We start from the raw sequence: 19,020 nt of genomic DNA on the forward strand, positions 1-19,020 counted from the left end.
AACTAGGGCGCCGCCATTATCACCCTTGAATGTGGACCACTTCTGTATTAAGCCACTTCCAGCTATTTTAGCTATACAAAAATACTGGATCATGCTGCTTTATATTACAGGCTGGCAATAAATGTCAACATATTATCATTAATTATGATTTTCAAAAACTCATTGATTTTGAGCCTATCAGGCCTAAAAATGCTGTTTAGGTAGGGAGCTAACAATGTTTTGGAGCTACAGGGTTCTAATAGAGTTCTTATTAGCCTAAATGGAAGCGTCTTTTCATGACTAAAAAGGAAATGAACATATTTACCTATATAATTTCTCATGGTTTCACCTTTACGCTATTAGTTCATTATATAACTTATGTACAAGAAGTGAAACAGGCCAAGCGCAAACACAGTAATGTGTAAACAGAATGATGTGTGTCTAAAGCCCAGACACAACAAAGGTGTGGCTCATTCCTTGTTTCCATTCAAAAGACAAGGGCAGGTAAAACAGGCGTGCACACAATCAAACATGCAAGTTATAACATGTTAAACAGGAATGTACATGAAAACATGTTGCACAAAATGCTGCTTTATTGTTTTTGGGCATGTTATGCACGTTGCAGAAATAGTTCAGCCAAAAATGAAAATGTTGCTATCATTTACGCAATCTCATGTCATTACAAACTGTATGACATTCTTCCTTCGAACACAAGGTGAAATTTTGTAAGAATGTACTGGTCACACTATTCCATGAAGTTACAATGAAAGGGGACTGAAGCTTTCAAAAGGATTCAAAAGTACCATAAAAGTGATCCATACAAGCACTATATTTTAATTCTAAAGTCATATAATAGCTTTGTGTGATGAACAGATAGAAATCAGACAGTAATTAAGTGGTTATTCAAAAATAGCATCCAGTGCATGGTTAACATTTTCTTCTTTTGTGTAACAAGAAAGATAAGTCATTAAGTCATTGATAAGGGTAAGTAAATTATGACTTTTGGGCTGAATTCAGAAGGCTTAATGTGAAGACGAAAGGGCAATCAACTACCTTTTGAGAGAGAATGAATAGGCACATGGAGCTAAAACACAACACTGAAATCCAAGTTATCCTTAAAGGAATAGTTCACCCAAAAATGAATATTCTCTCTTCATTTCCTTAACCCAAGGACCATCCCAGATTTCTTCTGCGGAACACAATATTTCAGATCTGTAGGTCCTCACAATGCAAGAGAACAGCGGCCAGAACTTTGAAGCCCCAAAAGCACATTAAGGCAGCATCAAAATTAACCCATACGACTAGTGGTGAAATCCAAATCTTCAGAAGTGATATGATGGGTGTAGGTGAGAGACAGATCAATATTCAAGCCTATTTCGACTATAAACCTCCTGTTTCACTTCCAGATTCATTCGTTTTTTGGCGATTTACATTCTTTGTGCATATCGCCACCTACTGGTCAGGGCTGATCAAAGGTGGAGATTAATAGAAAAATAACTTTCATTTTGATGTGTTTCTCATCCACACCTACCCTGTTGCTTCAGAAGACATGGATTTAACCCCTATAGTCATATAGATGACTTTTCAGTGGACTTTATGTGCTTTTTGGAGCTTCAAAGTTCTGGCCACCATTAACCTGCATTGAATGTATCAACAGAGCAAAGATGTTTTGTGTTCAGCAGAAGAAAGAAAGTGATATTCATCTGGGATGGCATGAGGGTGAGTAAATGATGAGAGAATTTTATTTTGTTGGGTGAACTATCCATCTAACAGGCTGCCTGCTGGAAATCCATCTGAAACATGGATAAAAAAATATCTGCTCAGAAAGCAGCAGGACATTTGATTCCACTCCTGACTTTGACAAAAATAGTAAGGAGAGACCAATAAAACAAAGAGATGAGCTGTAAAGGACAGATGAAGGTAAAATGTGGAAAACTACACCGTGTAGAGGAGCCAGGCACTAGAGCTGTGTCACCTACAACTTTTAGGATCAGAGAAAAGAGATTAATACTTACATGAGGATAGTACTCCATGACCAGCAGGTATTCCATCCGCCCATCTGCTGTGAGACGCTCATCGCCAACAATAAAGCGAGCAATGTTTTCATGCTCCAAAAGAGGGATTCGGTAGATGGAGCGCTCATTTACAAAGTTTTGTCTGTTGGCATATGTAAAAACTTTTACAGCAATGGTTCGTTCGTCAAGTGAGCCCTTGTAGACAGAACCGTAGCGCCCTCGACCAATCAGCTGCAAGAAAATCAATTGTGAATTGTAGCAGGTAAACAAACACAGATGATTCAAGTTCATTACAATGCAATGTATAATGAAAACATGATACTTTCTGAGCATACAGTGAGGTTCAAAAATCCACACTGAAAAACCTAATTTAAACCTGAAAATAAACTTAAAGTTAAATATTTTAAAACAAACATTTGTATACGCATGCAAAGTGGATGTAGGCTTAACCTCACTGTATTTAGTGCTGTATAGTTTAGCAGATCAGTAAAGAGCAGAACTCACCTCCAGGAGCTTTAAACTGTCTAAATCCAGAGATGGTTCTGACGGCGCTGCCTCTATCATATCCATATTTTGCAGGCCCTGTTTACACTCACCTGTACCAAACACAGTATGCACAATCACAACACTGTACCAATATGACGTGACTTAATTTCTTGAGTAAACAGTCAAAACACAGAATAATGTCTCACCCATCATCATGCGATAGCCAAAGAACAGGGCCACAATCAAGACCGCTACTATGGAGACAGATGCCAGGGCGATGAAGATGGCTTCATCTCTATGTAGAGGCTGCTGGTCTTCTGAAGGAAAAGAGAGGGAGAGAGATAGATTACCTTTCATTTTACTACTAGCTCGCATGTAGCCTTTTCATCTAAAACACATACATTTTAATTTACGTGTTGAGTATAGAATTCCATAATATGCATTTATTTATTTTAATATAAATATTAAAATATATAAATGACTGTTAATGTAATATTATGGTTCAAATACACGTGGAATGCTGCTTCTGCATTACTGACATAAACGTGGTATCCTTGCATGTACTATGGGAAAGTTCAAGGGTTTAATGGCATTACATCGTTATGAGTTGAAGGAAAGGGTATTACTTCACACAAACAAGGTTAGTAAGCATTTTTTTTAATGACACTTAGTCTTATTTTAGCACATATGTTTATGTTTTGTGTGTGACTATATAATTTTATGTTTATCCAGAGTCAAAGCAAGACCCCATTGACTTCAATTGTAACTGCATTACTGTTGACATGATTTTTGTTTGTTTTTATGAGTTGCAATTATTTAGTTAATTGAGATAAACAGAGCTTAATGCAGTATGTTTCGCAACCGGATCATTAATTTAATGCTTTCTTTTCAATTTGTCATTTCCTGTTAGTCACAGGATTTTACAAAATTCAGATTTTTAAAATGATGGAATATGAATTAAAATTAGCCTTGCCTATTTTCAAGGATGATAAAACTATAAACCACATTGTTTTCATAAAACAAATCTGAATCTACAGATTATATAATATATTGAGCTATATCCTTTATATATAAACTTTTGGCCACCATTGTGTAGAGATATATATATATATATATACACATACATACATACATAAATAATGGTGGCCAAAAGTTTGGAATAATGTTCAGATTTTGATCTTATGGAAAGAAATTGGTAATTTTATTCACCAAAGTGGCATTCATACAATGTATAGTCAGGACATTAATAACACGAAAAATTACTATTAAAATTTGAATTTTATTTTAAGAACTTCATAAACTACTTCAAAGAGTTCTCATCAAAAAATCCTCCACGTGCAGCAATGACAACTTTGCAGATCCTTGACATTCTAGCTGTCAGTTTGTCCAGATACTCTTGTGACATTTCACCCCACTCTTCCTGTAGCACTTGCCATAGATGTGGCTGTCTTATCGGGCACTTCTCACGCACCTTACAGTCTAGCTGATCCCACAAAAGCTCCATGGGGTTAAAATCCACAACACTCTTTTCCAGTTATCTGTTGTCCAATGTCAGTGTTTCTTTTCACACTGTAACCTTTTCTTTTTCAGTTTCAAAAGTGTCTTTTTCTTTGAAATTCTTCCCATAAGGCTTGCACCCCTGAGTCTTCTCTTTACTGTTGAATATGAAACTGGTGTTGAGCTGGTAGAATTCAATGAAGCTTTCAGCTGAGGACATGTGAGGTGTCTATTTCTCAAACTAGAGACTCTGATGTACTTATCCTCTTGTTTAGTTGTACATCTGTTCTTCCACATCTCTTTATGTCCTTGTTAGAGCCAGCTGTCCTTTGTCTTTGAAGACTGTAGTGTACGCCTTTGTAAGAAATCTTTCGTTATTGGTCATTTCAAGCATTGTATAGTCTTCATTTTATAATTGATTTGTTCAAGATGCCGCTGTGGATGGCAGCCATAGCGTGGAGCTCTCCAATTCTTTTGTTTTTGTTTGTTTGTCTGTGATTAATGATCTTTTTCCAATCAGTTTACCAGGGACAGGCTGGTCAGGCTTCGCCAGCGCGGCCTTCGAACAGTGCTGCTGAGAATTCATCTAGCTAATCTCCGATCTTTTCCAAACAAAATGAATGAACTACATCTCCTCACCTGTACAAACAAGGACTTTTCAAATTCTGCTGCCTTGTGCTTCACAGAAACCTGGCTGAGTGAAGCCATTCCGGACAGCACATTACATCTGCTACATTCAGCTCTTCTGCGCGTATCTCATCACAGATTTAACGTGGAAACAAGAGGGAGTGGAACATGCTTTTACATCAACGAAAGTTGGTGTACAGATGTAACAACGTTAAAGAAGATGCGTTGTACTAAATTGGAAGCGCTCTTTATTAACTGTGAACTTTTCTACTTGACGTGGGAGTTTTCCTCATTTATTCTGGTCAACTCAGACACGGAAAAATCACAGACACGGAACAACAATTCCCGGACTCAGTTATTATTATTCTTGGGGATTTTAAAAATGCAAACCTTACTCGTGAACTGCCCAAATACAAACAGCACATTACATGCCCCAACAGAGACAGAAATATACTGGATCATTGCTACACAACATTAAAGGATGCATATCTGGATGAGCATCATATATCAGTTTCATGTGCATTCCTAATGGGACTTATTTAACATACAACTACCACAATCGTGGTTTACTGCAGAGCTCAGGCAGCTTTGTCAGGCAAAATAGGATGCTTACAGAGGTGGAGATAAAGTCTTGTACAATCATGCCAGGAACACACAGAATAAGGACATCATAGTGGCTAAAAACAAGTTTTCAGCTTATGACCCTGCATCAGTGTGCAGTTGCATGAAACAACTTACTAACAACAAGACTACCCCAAACACTGCAGTGGACCAACAACTGGCTGACGACCAGAATGTGTTCTACTGTAGATTTGAAAGGCCCGAACTCACACCCCACACCCGCTATGACCTTTACTTCACACAAACATCAACACCTCCTGCAACCCCCCTCCTGCTATTCAACCTGCATTTAAGATCTGTGAAAAGGAGGTGTGCTGTGTCTTTCGAAAACAAAAGACAAGGAAAGCACAGAGCCTAGATGGTGTCTCACCCACTTGTTAAATATCCTGTGCTAACCAACTGGCCCCTTCACACTGATCTTCAATAGATCACAGAGCAGTGTGAAGTCCCATGTTGCTTTAAACACTCAATCATCATTCCTGTCCCAAAGAAACCCAAAATCACAGGACTTTATGACTACAGACCTGTCGCTCTGACGTCTGCGGTCATGAAATCATTTGAGAGACTGGTGTTGGCCCACCTGAAGGACATCACTGGACACTTTCTAGATCCCCTTCAATTTGCTTATCGAGCAAACAGGTCTGTGGATGATCCAGTCAACATGGGATTGAATCATGTCCTGCAACATTTGGACAGATCAAGGATAATTTTTGTGGACGTCAGTTTGGCTTTCAACACAATCATCCCAGCTATTCTCCAGACTAAATTACACCAACTCTCTGGTCACATCTATCTATCAGTGGATCACCAGCTTGACAGGCAGTGGAAAGGCAGCAGTTAGTGAGACTGGGGAAAATTCACTTCAAGCACATCTACAATCAGCACTGGTGCCCTCAGGGATGTGTGCTCTCCCCACTAATCTTCTCCCTGTATACAAATGACTGCACCGCCAAGGACCCCTCTGTCAAGCTACTGAAGTTCGCAGATGACACTACTGTCATCGGCCTCATCCAAGATGACGATGAGACTGTATACAGAAGGGAGGTTGAACAGCTGGCTTATAACCTGGAGCTGAACACACTCAAAATGGTGGAGATGATTGTGGACTTTAGGAGGAACACCCCAACATTGACACCACCATTCTATCTCACAGGACCTAAAGTGGGAGACCCACATTGACTCCATTTTGAAAAAGGCCCAGCAGAGATTGTACTTCCTTCGCCTGTTGAGGATGTTCAACCTGCCACAGCGCTGCTGATACGGTTCTACTCAGCAATCATTGAGCCTGTCCTCTGCACATCAATAACTCTCTGGTTTGGGGCATCTATGAAATTGGATATTAGCGGACTACAAAGGATAGTTCGGAGTGCTGAGAGGATTATTGGTAGTATATATATATATATATATATATATATTAGGGCTGTCATTTTAACACGTTAATTCAGTGCGATTAATTTGATAAATAATGCATTAAAAAAAATTTACGCAATTAATCGCAATGGCCCCATATAGGGAAGATTCCTGAGAAATGCAAGCTTGTAGTACCACCTGTTTACTCCAGAGGGCAGTAAGTGAAACTTAGCAGTTTATACAGTGAAGGAAATAACCATCCAGCAGCAGAACAACACAAACATGCGTTACGTTCTTGCGTTCAAAACACTTGGAGCACAAATCCGAACTAAAGTATCTCAAGATGTTTTCTAAGTATTAAACTATATTTATCTTGATACAGTGAACTAAAAAAGTTATGTTTATGATGCGACGCACCCGAGACGCTACACAAGCATGTCTGACGCAGGTGTAAATTGACGGATACTTAAACAAGCCCTCATAATAAATCTCAAACTGATTGACAAATTCACATGTGAAATTGATTGCTGTAAACTGTATGCCAATGATTTGTATTGTCTTATCAATGATTAACTCTTCTGCCACAAGACTGTAATGCATTTTAATTATCTGAATATTTAAAATTTTATATATATATATATATATATATATATATAAAAAGATTTTATATATATTGTATAATTATATATTGATATAAATATGTATATAGTTATCTTTAAATATTAAAATAATTCAAGTGTTTTGAACGCAAGTATGTGTTTTCTTCACTGTATAAACTGTGCGTTGCTCATACAGCAAAAATTTCACTTACTGCCCTCTGAAGTAAACAGGTGGTACTACAAGCTTGCATTTCTCAGGAATCTTCCTTATTATGGTGCGATTAATTGCATAAATATTTTTAACGCGTTATTTTTTGTCAAAATTAAATCGCACTGAATTAACACATTAAGATGACAGCCCTAATATATATATATATACATACACACATCGGTATATCCATCCATCCATCCATCCATCTTCAACCGCTTATCCGAAGTCGGGTCGTGGGGGCAGCTGCTCCAGCAGGGGGCCCCAAACTTCCCTATCCCGAGCCACATTAACCAGCTCTGACTGGGGGACCCCAAGGCGTTCCCAGGCCAGTTTGGAGATGTAATCTCTCCACCTAATCCTGGGTCTTCCCCCGAGGCCTCCTCCCAGCTGGACGTGCCTGAAACACCTCCCTAGGGAGGCGGCCAGGGGGCATCCTTACCAGATGCCCAAACCACCTCAACTGACTCCTTTTGACGCAAAGGAGCAGCGGCTCTACTCCGAGCTCCTCACGGATGACTGAGCTCCTCACCCTATCTCTAAGGGAGAAGCCCGCCACCCTTCTGAGGAAGCCCATTTCGGCCGCTTGTACTCGCGACCTAGTTCTTTCGGTCATGACCCAACCTTCATGACCATAGGTGAGGGTAGGAACAAAAATTGACCGGTAGATCGAGAGCTTTGCCTTTCGGCTCAGCTCTCTTTTCGTGACAACGGTGCGATAGAGCGAGTGCAATACCGCCCCCGCTGCCCCGATTCTCCAGCCAACCTCCCGTGAACAAGACCCCGAGGTACTTGAACTCCTTCACTTGGGGCAATATCTCCTTCCATACCTGGAGTACGCACTCCATCGGTTCATCATACCGGTATATAAAAATCATTATTTCATCATGATATATTGAATTATTATTATATGAGGGGCTTTCTCAGCAAATATTTTTATATGCGATTAATTCATCGGGACCCCATGTAATTAATTTGATTAAAATTTTTAAATCAGTTGACAGCCCTAATATATATACACACACACACAAACTGTATATCAATATATCCCACAGTGCATTAATATGGTTAATTAGGTTTTTTCCTGTACTGGTTTTTGCTAATAAGTAATTTAATGTATTATGAAAATTTGAACATATAATTAAAAACTACACTTGCAGTAGTTATATTAATTTATTTGTATTTAAATACATTTGCATTCTACTTACGTACATTCAAATTTGGCTGTGTGCCAAGCACTGATGATGACTAAAGATTAATCGTATTCTAGCGCAAAAAAAAAGGTTAGACACAGCGCAACAAATACAGTTGAACAGAAAGCAGGTTTCTCAATATGCTTTTTAAAGCTCTTTTTAATTAGACACAGTATCTAAAACAGATCTCCAGCAGGAGATACCGAATAAAAAAAACGATCGGAAACAAAGTCTAGCATGCGTTTATATAGAAAAACAAATAGATGGTTGCAAAAGCGTTCGTTGTGAACAGCCCCTTACAGTTGGTGGAGGTACTTGGCCATTGTGTTTTGCTCTCTTATAAACATTTATAAGATTAAGCAACGAGTTGTTTATATGCTTTGTCAGGAAAAATGTTCAACTTGGAAATGTGTGTGTGTCTCGAGATCCTCGCGTTCGGTTCCAGTCTGTTGTTTCTCGTCTGTTTGAACAGCCCCTGGCCTGGGCTCACAGTCTGAGCCGCTTCACCACCAAGTTCAGCCGAAGAGAAATAAGTGAGAATGATAAAGCTACAGGCGACAGTTTCAACCAAAGAGAAACAGAACGAAAACTTAAAATGCCAGAAGAGCCTCACTAAATCAGCACGCTCACAGACTTGTGGCAAGACGATGATTAAATGTAACCTTACATGAAACAGCTTAAAGCATAATAGATGCTTGCGTTTAATATTAAGTTTGTGAATCGATGCATGTGGAACGCTGCCAGAAATGCTGAATTCAGGTGCATTTCTCTGCAAAGCAGAGAGGAATGTGGACACATATATGATGACAAAAATATACAATACTGTATACAGTATGCAGATCCAAATGAATGGTCAGGTAAATGGCAAATGGTCTGCACTTATATAGCAGCTTTTTAACCTTAGAGGTATTCAAAGCTTTACACTGCGTCTCATCCACCCATTCACACACACATTCACACACCAATGATGGCAGAGCTGCCATGCAAGGCACTAGCCTGCCATTGGGAGCAACCTGGGGTTCAGTGTCTTGCCCAAGGACACTTTGGCATGTGGAGTCGTGTGGGCCGTAAATCGAACCGCCAATCCTGCGATTAGTGGCCGACCCGCTCTACCACCAGAGCCACAGCAGCCCCGAGAATAAATACCCGGACTGTCTCAAGCATTGCACAAACAAACACTGTGCATGTTTTTCATTCTCTTTTTGAACTTTACACTCTCTGGTCTACTGCAGCAGCTAGAACAGAACCGGACGTGCAGCGCTGCACTATCATACTGCTCTGAAAGGTTTGGATTTCTTAAGACAGATCAATAAATATGAGATTTAAACTGCAGCAGTGCATTGTTAGCCTGTATACTGGTGTTGGTTTCTAGAAAATAATTTTTCCAAAACTCTAATTTCGACACAAACACACACACACACTCACTCACTCACTCGCTCGCTCGCTCGATCGGATATAATCACACTCAATAAACACTCAAAGGATAAAACACAGGAATTAATAGATATCGACATATGTCTCTTTGCTTCTCTCATATACATAGACACTGCTTACATGCCTTGGAGCCGGCAGTGTTTAGCTTGGTGGCAGAATGTCTGAGTGTCCCTCCCTGTTCCAGACTATATGAACAATCCTGTTCCACATCCTGCATATCTCCCTCCATCTATTATAAAAGCTCTACTGTTTGCTCGATCTTGTTCGAATAATTAATATTATATGTTCTCTTCCTTTCTTTCCATCTTGTTCTCTCTCTAAAAATAAACGAAAAAGTACCAAAAAGTACTACAATGGCATTTTGGACATGGTACCATTGTAATATTATGGTTTAATGGACATGTACAAGGGTAATTCAATGGTATTATTTGCAAAAGCTTGGATTACTATATAAATACCACAGTATTTACTGTATGATAATTAAAAGTATTTGGACACTTAATTTGAATTCTCTCATCATTTACTCACCCTCATGCCATCCCAAATGTGTGACTATCTTTCTTCTGCTGAACACAAATAAAGAATTTGAGTAAATATCTCAGCTCTTTAGGTCTATACAATGCAAGTAAATGGTGGCCAGAACTTTGAAGCTCCAAAAAGAACATTAAGGCAGCATAAAATAATTTATACGACTCCAGTGGTTTAATCCATGTCTCCAGAAGAGATATGATAGGTGTGGGCAAGAAATAAATACATATTTAAGTCCTTTTTACTAAAAGTGTACTTTCAAACAGCCCTTCAATGCACGTTAATGAGTTCTTCCATTTTTGCCAATTCACATTCTTTGTGCATATCGCCGCCTACTGGGCTTTTGGGCAAATATGATTTAGTTGTTATTTTCCTTTTATGTATCCCTAATTTTTTTCTTTCCTATCCCTGCCCATTAGGTGGCGATATGAACAAAGAATGCTAATCGGTAAAAACAAAACCGGATCTTCTTGTGAACGAACAGAGGAGGACTGGAGAGAAAGTAATGGAAGAAAGAAAATCATATGACATGAGAGTGTGTAAATCATGACAGAATCTTTTTTTGTGAAATAGGTGAAATATTCCTTTAATTTACACTTTTTGTTACGAATTTACCATATTCACCCACTTAATGTTACTGCAGGTGCAAAAGGGGACTAAGACAAATTAATTTATAAACAAGTTAGTATCTTTTATAGCTAGACAGCAAAGGGACATTACTACACAAGTGCTAGATTTTTCTTGCCTGGATTGGCTATGATCTAGACACATGTTTCATTGATCTTCGCATGTGTTTTCTTATACAAAACTAAATGTATTCCATCATAATCAGTCTGTGCAATCAGTAAATCTAAACCGTTTCATTACAATTCCAAAGGGAGAGGCACAAATCCATTAAATCCAGACTAATGTATGTTAGATACCAACTAACATGATTTTAAAAAAAAGCACTGAATGATGAATAATGGCAACAAAATTTTTTTCTCATTGTCATGTTATGATTATTGGTACCGCTCAAGGTCTTTTCCAACAGACAAGCAGTGGCATCTTAGATATTCATCACACGCCTCATGAGGCCCGCATGTGGGAGAATTTCAAAGACTGCATGCCCAGGGACACCAGGGAAACTCTAATGGAAGTCATTCATGAGTGAACAGCCTTTCATGCTAGCATTACCTCAACAGGACTCTCACATCTCTACCTGAATCTACCCAAAAGTCTCTCAGTGGGAATTCTCTGGCCTACGTTAATCTCCTCTGTGTTTTGGATGCTGGGGAAAAGGCTGAAGGTGCCGGACGAACTACCATACAATCACCTTGTGCCAGCCAAATAAATCATGGCTGGAATCTGCTTTGTACACTAATAATAAAACTAGGGATGGACATTTTGAATAATTTTGTAGTCAAATAATGTACTCTAGCACACAAAAAATTAGTAATCGAATATTTGACATTTAGAATTCAAGTACAACCTTCAACCTTTGAACCAGTTTTTCTTAGGAAAAAATTAACACTATGCATAAAAAACTAAATCAAGATAAAAAAAATAAATAATAAAAAAAACATTTTACATTCCAAATGTTCTGAAGCAATAATCACATGAAACAAATGGCAGAATTTTCTTTTTGGATGAACTATTCCTTTAACAACCATTTAATTGAGTAGTAATGGCAATATTTAGGTGAGAGAAGCAGTTTTATTGTTGCCCACTGCAGGCAAAGACACAAAGTAAAATCTAATTGTAAAATTCGAGTAGTGTTTTTACTAGTTAAATGTTTAAAGTTGAACAAGTACTCGATTAATCGATTACTCATGCACATCCCTAAATAAAACCACTCGCTTTCTAAGTCACATGTGTGTGGTTCTTAAATCATGTCATGACAACATGCTTTACATTTTGACAATGAGTTGTGTTCCACATTAAAGCACATTACAGCCAAAGTGTGTTTCACTTTCATTGGGGCATGTAAAACATTTTTTGACAAACATTCACATTTGATTGTGCGATTAGTCATGCTTTAACAAACTTGCAATTTTTAACTGTGACTGCACTAGATGTACTATGGCTTTAACAGACAACTTTAAGTGCATTGATATTTCACTACAGCTTCATCACACAAACTCATTTTCTGTTCTCAAAAAAGTCTTGCCTTTCACTGTGTAAAGGTTAAGGTTAAAAGCGGCAAAGCTAATGAATACATTCATTAAGGGAAATGAGCAGATGTTTGTTTGCTCACAGCTCTTCTGGCAGACAGCTCATCAGCACAATAACATGATGGCCTCACAATGTTGTAAACAGAAGCTGAACTACATTGTTATTGGCACAACATTGAGGAATTCTTAAAGACACATCCAGATACATCCGCACAAACACACACAAATTGCTGGCTATCTGCTTAATGGTTCAACTCATAACACCAAATTAGGGGTGGACCGATAATGGATTTTACAGATACCAATAATCAAGCTGGTCGATAAATCGGCCGATAGTAGGGATGGGACGAAATGTTATCTACGATATGAGGTTTACGATTCAATGTCATGTTGACTCAATATGATAACACTTAAATGATATAATAAGGCAGAAAATTGTGTGTACTTTTCAAAAATGTTTCAGCAAAATGCACATTATAATTTCTCATCAAAATAAAGTTCTAAAATACACAATATAAATTTTCAAAGTATAAATAACAGTTTCTCATATACCTTTTCACTTTAAGAGAAGATCACAAATGAATAAGCCTTCAAAAATAGCGGGATACATTCAGGCTGATCATATGCAGAACAAGCAATAGAACTATAATTTGTTTGTCTGTTATTATAATCAAATTTTAACTTTGTAAAAATATAAAAATTCTACATTCTATCAATTAAAATTATTTATTGACATTTTATATCTAAAAATGATATGAGCTGTCAATGTTTGAAATAAGGTGTACAATTTACAAGTAACATTAAGTTTACTTTAATTTATATAAAAAGCACTATAATGGTACTGTCACTTTAAGAGTTTAGCACGCATCTCAGACTCGCACAGGTGTTCCGATTAATTACTAGAGAGAAGTCAAATTTGTTTTTGCGCATCTGTGCTATTTGTGATCAAAATCAATATTTATTGTTACTACTTACTGTAAAGAACAGAAAGAATGTTAAAAGACACATTATTCAATGAAAGTAGAGCACAGGATCTCATCTTTGATGGACACACATTACATGGAAATACAACAGAAATGGTCAGTTTTAATCTCAAGCACATGAATGTTTTCTACGTCTTTCTAAATGCTAGTTGCAAAAATTCACACCAACTCTTTTTCATTTATTTAGCACATTTCTACTGGCAAAAAATCAACTGGAACATTTAAGTGCCAATCATCAAAATGAGCAGGAATATCTAGTTGGACTGTGACATGGAATCTTTCCCTATTGATCTTTGGCTTTTCTTGTCCCTGTAACAGTAGCTGTGTATAGAAGCTGTATAGAAGCTCAGCAAGATGCTTTCCGGCAGTTAGCAGTTTGGCATCCAGCTAGTCAAAAAGGGACTTTCTCTATTTGATAACCTACTCCATTCTCTCAATTTCACTTCCTGTCCTCCTTTTTTCCTCTCTGTCTATTTCTTTCTCAGATCATATGGATTGCTTTAATCCTCAAAGTACTCATTCATTTAAGAGAATTGTCCCTCTTTTATTCATGATGACTGCTGTATAATTCTGGTTGTCTGCAGCCCACTGCAATTCACACCACTCTGACAAATAATCTCACAGAGAGCAAATGAATTTTCAATAAAAAAGATAAATGGTGACAAACCACGGTGCGAGACAGACTTGTTTGCATATGTGAGTTACAAATTCCGCAACAGTGTGGGTGGACACATTTCATACTGATCTGGGACTGGTCCATTGTTGGTCATTACGTTTGGCATCAAAACAGCAACTCTGAGTTTGAAAAGAGAGGAACCCAATTTAACCGAATAAACTGCAGGAATATCTGCTTTCATACACACCACCCCCACCCGCTCTGACACACCTGAGCCACACAAAGACAGCGCGAGAGGCAAGACTGGAGAGACCGTTCATGAGAGAGAGAGACAGAGAGAGAGAGAAATGAATGGCAAGCATGGTTAAAGTTAAAATTGTCTGAATCTTGAGCATTGACCTATGTGCTTATAAGGAAGAATTACTAGATTTGCAAGTTTGAGAGTTTTGTTTGAGGCAATTATCTAGAAAACTAGATCTACACACGAAGAATTGTATATTTCCCAGAAGCTAGGTCTGATGAATGTCTAGACATCTGTGGGCTGATGTTTACAATGAATGCTGGGCTCAGGTTTCTCACAGCAGCTTGCACGTCTGTAACAGTGAACACTGTGACCTCAGATCTGGTGACCTCTGTGACCCCTGTCACAAGCAAGCAGATCTGGGGTACCTGGCAGAGTACTGACATGGCCATGAATCAGAAACACAGCAGGCTTGTCTCAGCCCAGCTCCATGGCAATGGTCCCTAAAAATGTCCCATCAATTTAACCGACTGTGACGTTCCACCAACAGAATCAGTCTCCTCTGTGTGTGTGTGTGTGTGTGTGTTTCAGGCGCAATCTACGCAAATACATGAATTCCAGCAAAGCCAGTATAAGGAGTAGACAGAGCACTTGTATAAAAATGAATTGGGAGAAATCATAATCAAGTTGTATTTTTAGTTGTAAATTATGTAATGCAGTCAACAGGAATGCACATTTTATTAAAGGTGCACTCAGTAACTTTTTTCTCGTGTTATCTTGGACTTACAATGACACCTTGTGGTGTGGATGCAGCATCAGTCAAAATGAATAGTTATCAGTTATAGATGCCATTGTGGAAATTCACTTTAATCCAAGAGCTGAGGTTTCCAATAACAAGACTGGTATTTCGGCATTCAGAAGTATTCAGCTGGTCATGTGATTCTAAAATGGCAGCCCCAATGAGGTGCCCAAGCCCCATGTAGAATAAAATAGCTTGATAAGGTTACTGGTATGACTAGTGTCCTCATCTCAAGTGAGTGGTCATTATTTTATACACATATTCAATTTACAATGAATTTCTTTAGGAGTAAATATTTTTTAATGGGTAAAAAGTGTTGAAGTTCACCTTTAGCCCTACGCCCAAACCACAACCCTAAACCAAACCATTACTGCAGTAAAAAATTAATTATAGAGGTTACGAAAAAGCAATCTCCAATTCGTGCTCACCATTTTTTATGTGAACACAATTACTTCCTTGTTCCCACGAGATGGGACCAGAACCTCAGAGGTTGCTTGTGAGACACACAATCAGTAACACTAAAAGAAAATATGATCATGTTTGAATTGATGCAAAAATGTCTGAAGGACGTGTCAGTGATTCTGCAGAATGGGGTCAATTTCAGGGTACATGAACATTTGGAAGCAACATTTCTATTTCCTTTACAATCATGTTGGCACAATAAAGAATCAGTGTGTAATTTCTGCATTACTAGTGCCATTAAACGGAATTGCAGCCAAACAACATTGGCTTAACAAACGGTATGAGTTTGGAGTGAGCGGAGTGTCTGAAACAGGCTTGAAAATTATTTAATGTTGGTAATGGTGCATAAATTACACCCTTCACCTTTAAGTACAATGGAGCACCAAGCTTGCTCTGCATTGGCCAAGCATTCATGTCTTTATCTGCTACTTTAATGATCATCTTAGCGAGTGAAACCAGAACACTTTGTCTCCTTAATTTTCCATCATCCAGAGTGTGTTCAATATTTGTTCCTTTCATTTGTTAGTCCCAGAAGCAGATTTTCAAAAGATGATCCAGAACACACAAAAAATAAAAATCATCTGCACAAAGTCATGCGGCATAGATCTCATATGATTAAGAGATCATCCACCAGCAGTAGGATGCTACTTTATCAAGATGAGACATGGTGATGGTGGGTAGCTCTCCTGCCTTGCCACTCGGCACTTGGCCAGCTTGTCTCACCTAGCAGTCTGCATGGAGGCCACAAGTCTGCACATGCTCACACTCCAAAACAAACACAACGAGTGAGAGATCTGCCTCAACATACGCTCATATGTACCTCCAAAGCCAAGCGCACACTACACGGCTTGCAGTCGTTGTCCTGCGACACAGTCTGAATTCTTACGAGCTGGTGTGCATACTACACAGCTGAACATAGCCGTTTCAACAACGCAAACATTCGTCCCTGAAACTACGATCCCAAAATGTATTCACAAACTTGCACACATGGCAACGGGAGAGTTTATTTGTGATAAATGTGAATGTATAAATCGCAATAAATCACATGAATATGTTCACCCAAAAATGAAAATTATCCCATTATTTACTCATCCATATGCCAACCCAGAGTATGATTTTGTTCCATCTGTTGATAAAGATTAAGATTTTTAGAAGACTATTTCAACTTTGTAGGCCCATACAATGCATGTGAATGGGTGCCAAAAATGTGAAGTTCCAAAAATCCCATAAATCAGCATAAAAGTAATCCATAAGACTCCAGTGTTTAAATCAATGTCTTCAGAGGCGATATGATAAGTGTGGGTGAGAAAAAGATCAACAAGTCCTTTTTTTACTTTAAAATCTTCTCCCTGCTCAGACAATCTCCACTTTAACTTTCACATTCTTCTACTTGTGTTTTTGGCGATTCACATTCTTCATGCATATCTCCTCCTACTGGGCAGGGAGAAGAATTTCAAGCAAAAAAGTACTTAAATATTGATCTGTTTCTCACCCACACATATCATATCACTTCTGAAAATAAGGATTAAAAATCTGGTGAAATATGGATTACTTTTATGCTGCATTTGTGTGCTTTTTGGAGCATACGCATTTTGGTACCAATTCACTTGCATTGTATGGAAATACAGAGCTGAAATATTCTTCTAAAAAATCACAATTTGTTAAAGTCATACACTTCTGGGAAGGCATGAGGATGAGTGGATGATGAATTTTCATTTTTGGGTGAACTATCCCTTTAATATATGCAGATAAATGCCCCCAAATAAAAATTATTCAATAAATAATAATAAAATAAACAAATAATTATGCAAGGTATAATCCAGCTAGGTGTGTGATTTTAATGCATGACATGGAGATAAATAACCACATTGAGGAAAAGAAAGCATTGATTAGTTAAAGCAGTCATAGATTTTTGTAGCACAATTTTCGACAGGAAGAATAAAAATAACAGATAAATGTATCTGTGGGTCATTAGATCTAAAACTCGGCCCATTCTAAATCAGACCCAGAGATTAAATAGTGCGATAAGGTTACATTTATTTGAATGAATTAAAAAAAAAAAAAGTAAAATGAATAATTGGAAAGTCTTGGAGTCTTTTGAAGACCAAACACATTGTAAAAACTGTCAATTTAAATGCACAATATAGAAATAATAATAGCCACAGAATGTAAAAGGCTGGCACGCCTAAGAACATTTATCATTTTAAAGACTGCATTGCATAGCCCAAAGATGTTGTGTTTTGTGAAGCAATGGTTTTATTCCACCTTCAAGATTCATCAGACTTGCTACACTACAGTATGTGTGATCAGGGCTTTTCTGTGTCTATGTACACATGCATCTGACTGAAGCTTTTGGAGTGTCACACTTTGGTAGCATTGCATCATAAATGCAGTGTCTTTAGGAGACTTTGTCAAACGTGACAAATGTTTGAACCTAAAAAAAAGAAAAAACTAATTTTAAGACCCCTGCTTTCAAAGCTGCACTATATCCAGCAGTGTTTGAATGTAAAAATGCGCCCTGCCGACCCAAAGACTGTTCCAAAACATTGGTACCTTAATTATGCTGCTTGCGATATCTCACTATAAGGTAGCAGTGTAACAGTATGCATCCTTCCCTGGGTAGGCAATTCCAGATTATTCTAATTATAGTCTGATTATAAATAAATTCCATTCAATACTGAAAAGTCTTGATAAAAAACATTTTAAAATAATAGAAAACTAACTGTGTGTGTGCCATGTATATTTACACTTAAGAGTATTGTGTCATTCCTCTCGCATCTTCTGTATTGAAATCAGTTATAAAGTCTAGTATCCCATTTGCTGCACATGAGGAGCGCAATTTGAATGATGTGCAAAAGTTGCTGCTTATGTAGAGCGTTTTAAAAACTCAATTTCAGTTGCGATACTGCCATAGAAGGCAGCTGCCTATACAGGCAAGAGCCACCTCACTAGTTTTTGGAACAGACCCTGGGAGTGGCTGTTTTTTATCCATAAGAATGACAAAGGTAAATGAACATAAAATAGAGCTGTGAAAGAGGAGGATTTGCAGCCATTATGACTCCACGAAAGATAGAGCACCATACCTGAGACCAGAGGAAAGACAGCTTACATTATAGCCAGAGGGAAGGTAGAGGATGTGTGAGAGAAGAGGTGAGAGGAGGAGGTGTGTGTGTGTGTGTGTGTGTGTGTGTCTGAGAGATCATTCCCCTCTGCAATTAAAACAGCTGCC

At 38.1% G+C, this 19,020-nt stretch overlaps 1 protein-coding gene across 1 annotated transcript in view; it reads right to left on the minus strand.

Annotated features, from left to right (window-relative positions):
* The window catches only part of LOC127658593 (bone morphogenetic protein receptor type-2-like), a 99,798-nt gene that overhangs the window by 18,658 nt on the left and 62,120 nt on the right, over positions 1 to 19,020 (minus strand). The window contains 3 exon segments of the mRNA XM_052147970.1: positions 1,995 to 2,225; positions 2,499 to 2,590; positions 2,687 to 2,797. Coding sequence (XP_052003930.1) covers positions 1,995 to 2,225; positions 2,499 to 2,590; positions 2,687 to 2,797 — 434 coding nt within the window.

The sequence above is a fragment of the Xyrauchen texanus genome, chromosome 18 (genome assembly GCF_025860055.1).
Source record: "Xyrauchen texanus isolate HMW12.3.18 chromosome 18, RBS_HiC_50CHRs, whole genome shotgun sequence".
In the NCBI taxonomy this organism is placed as follows: Eukaryota; Metazoa; Chordata; class Actinopteri; order Cypriniformes; family Catostomidae; genus Xyrauchen; species Xyrauchen texanus.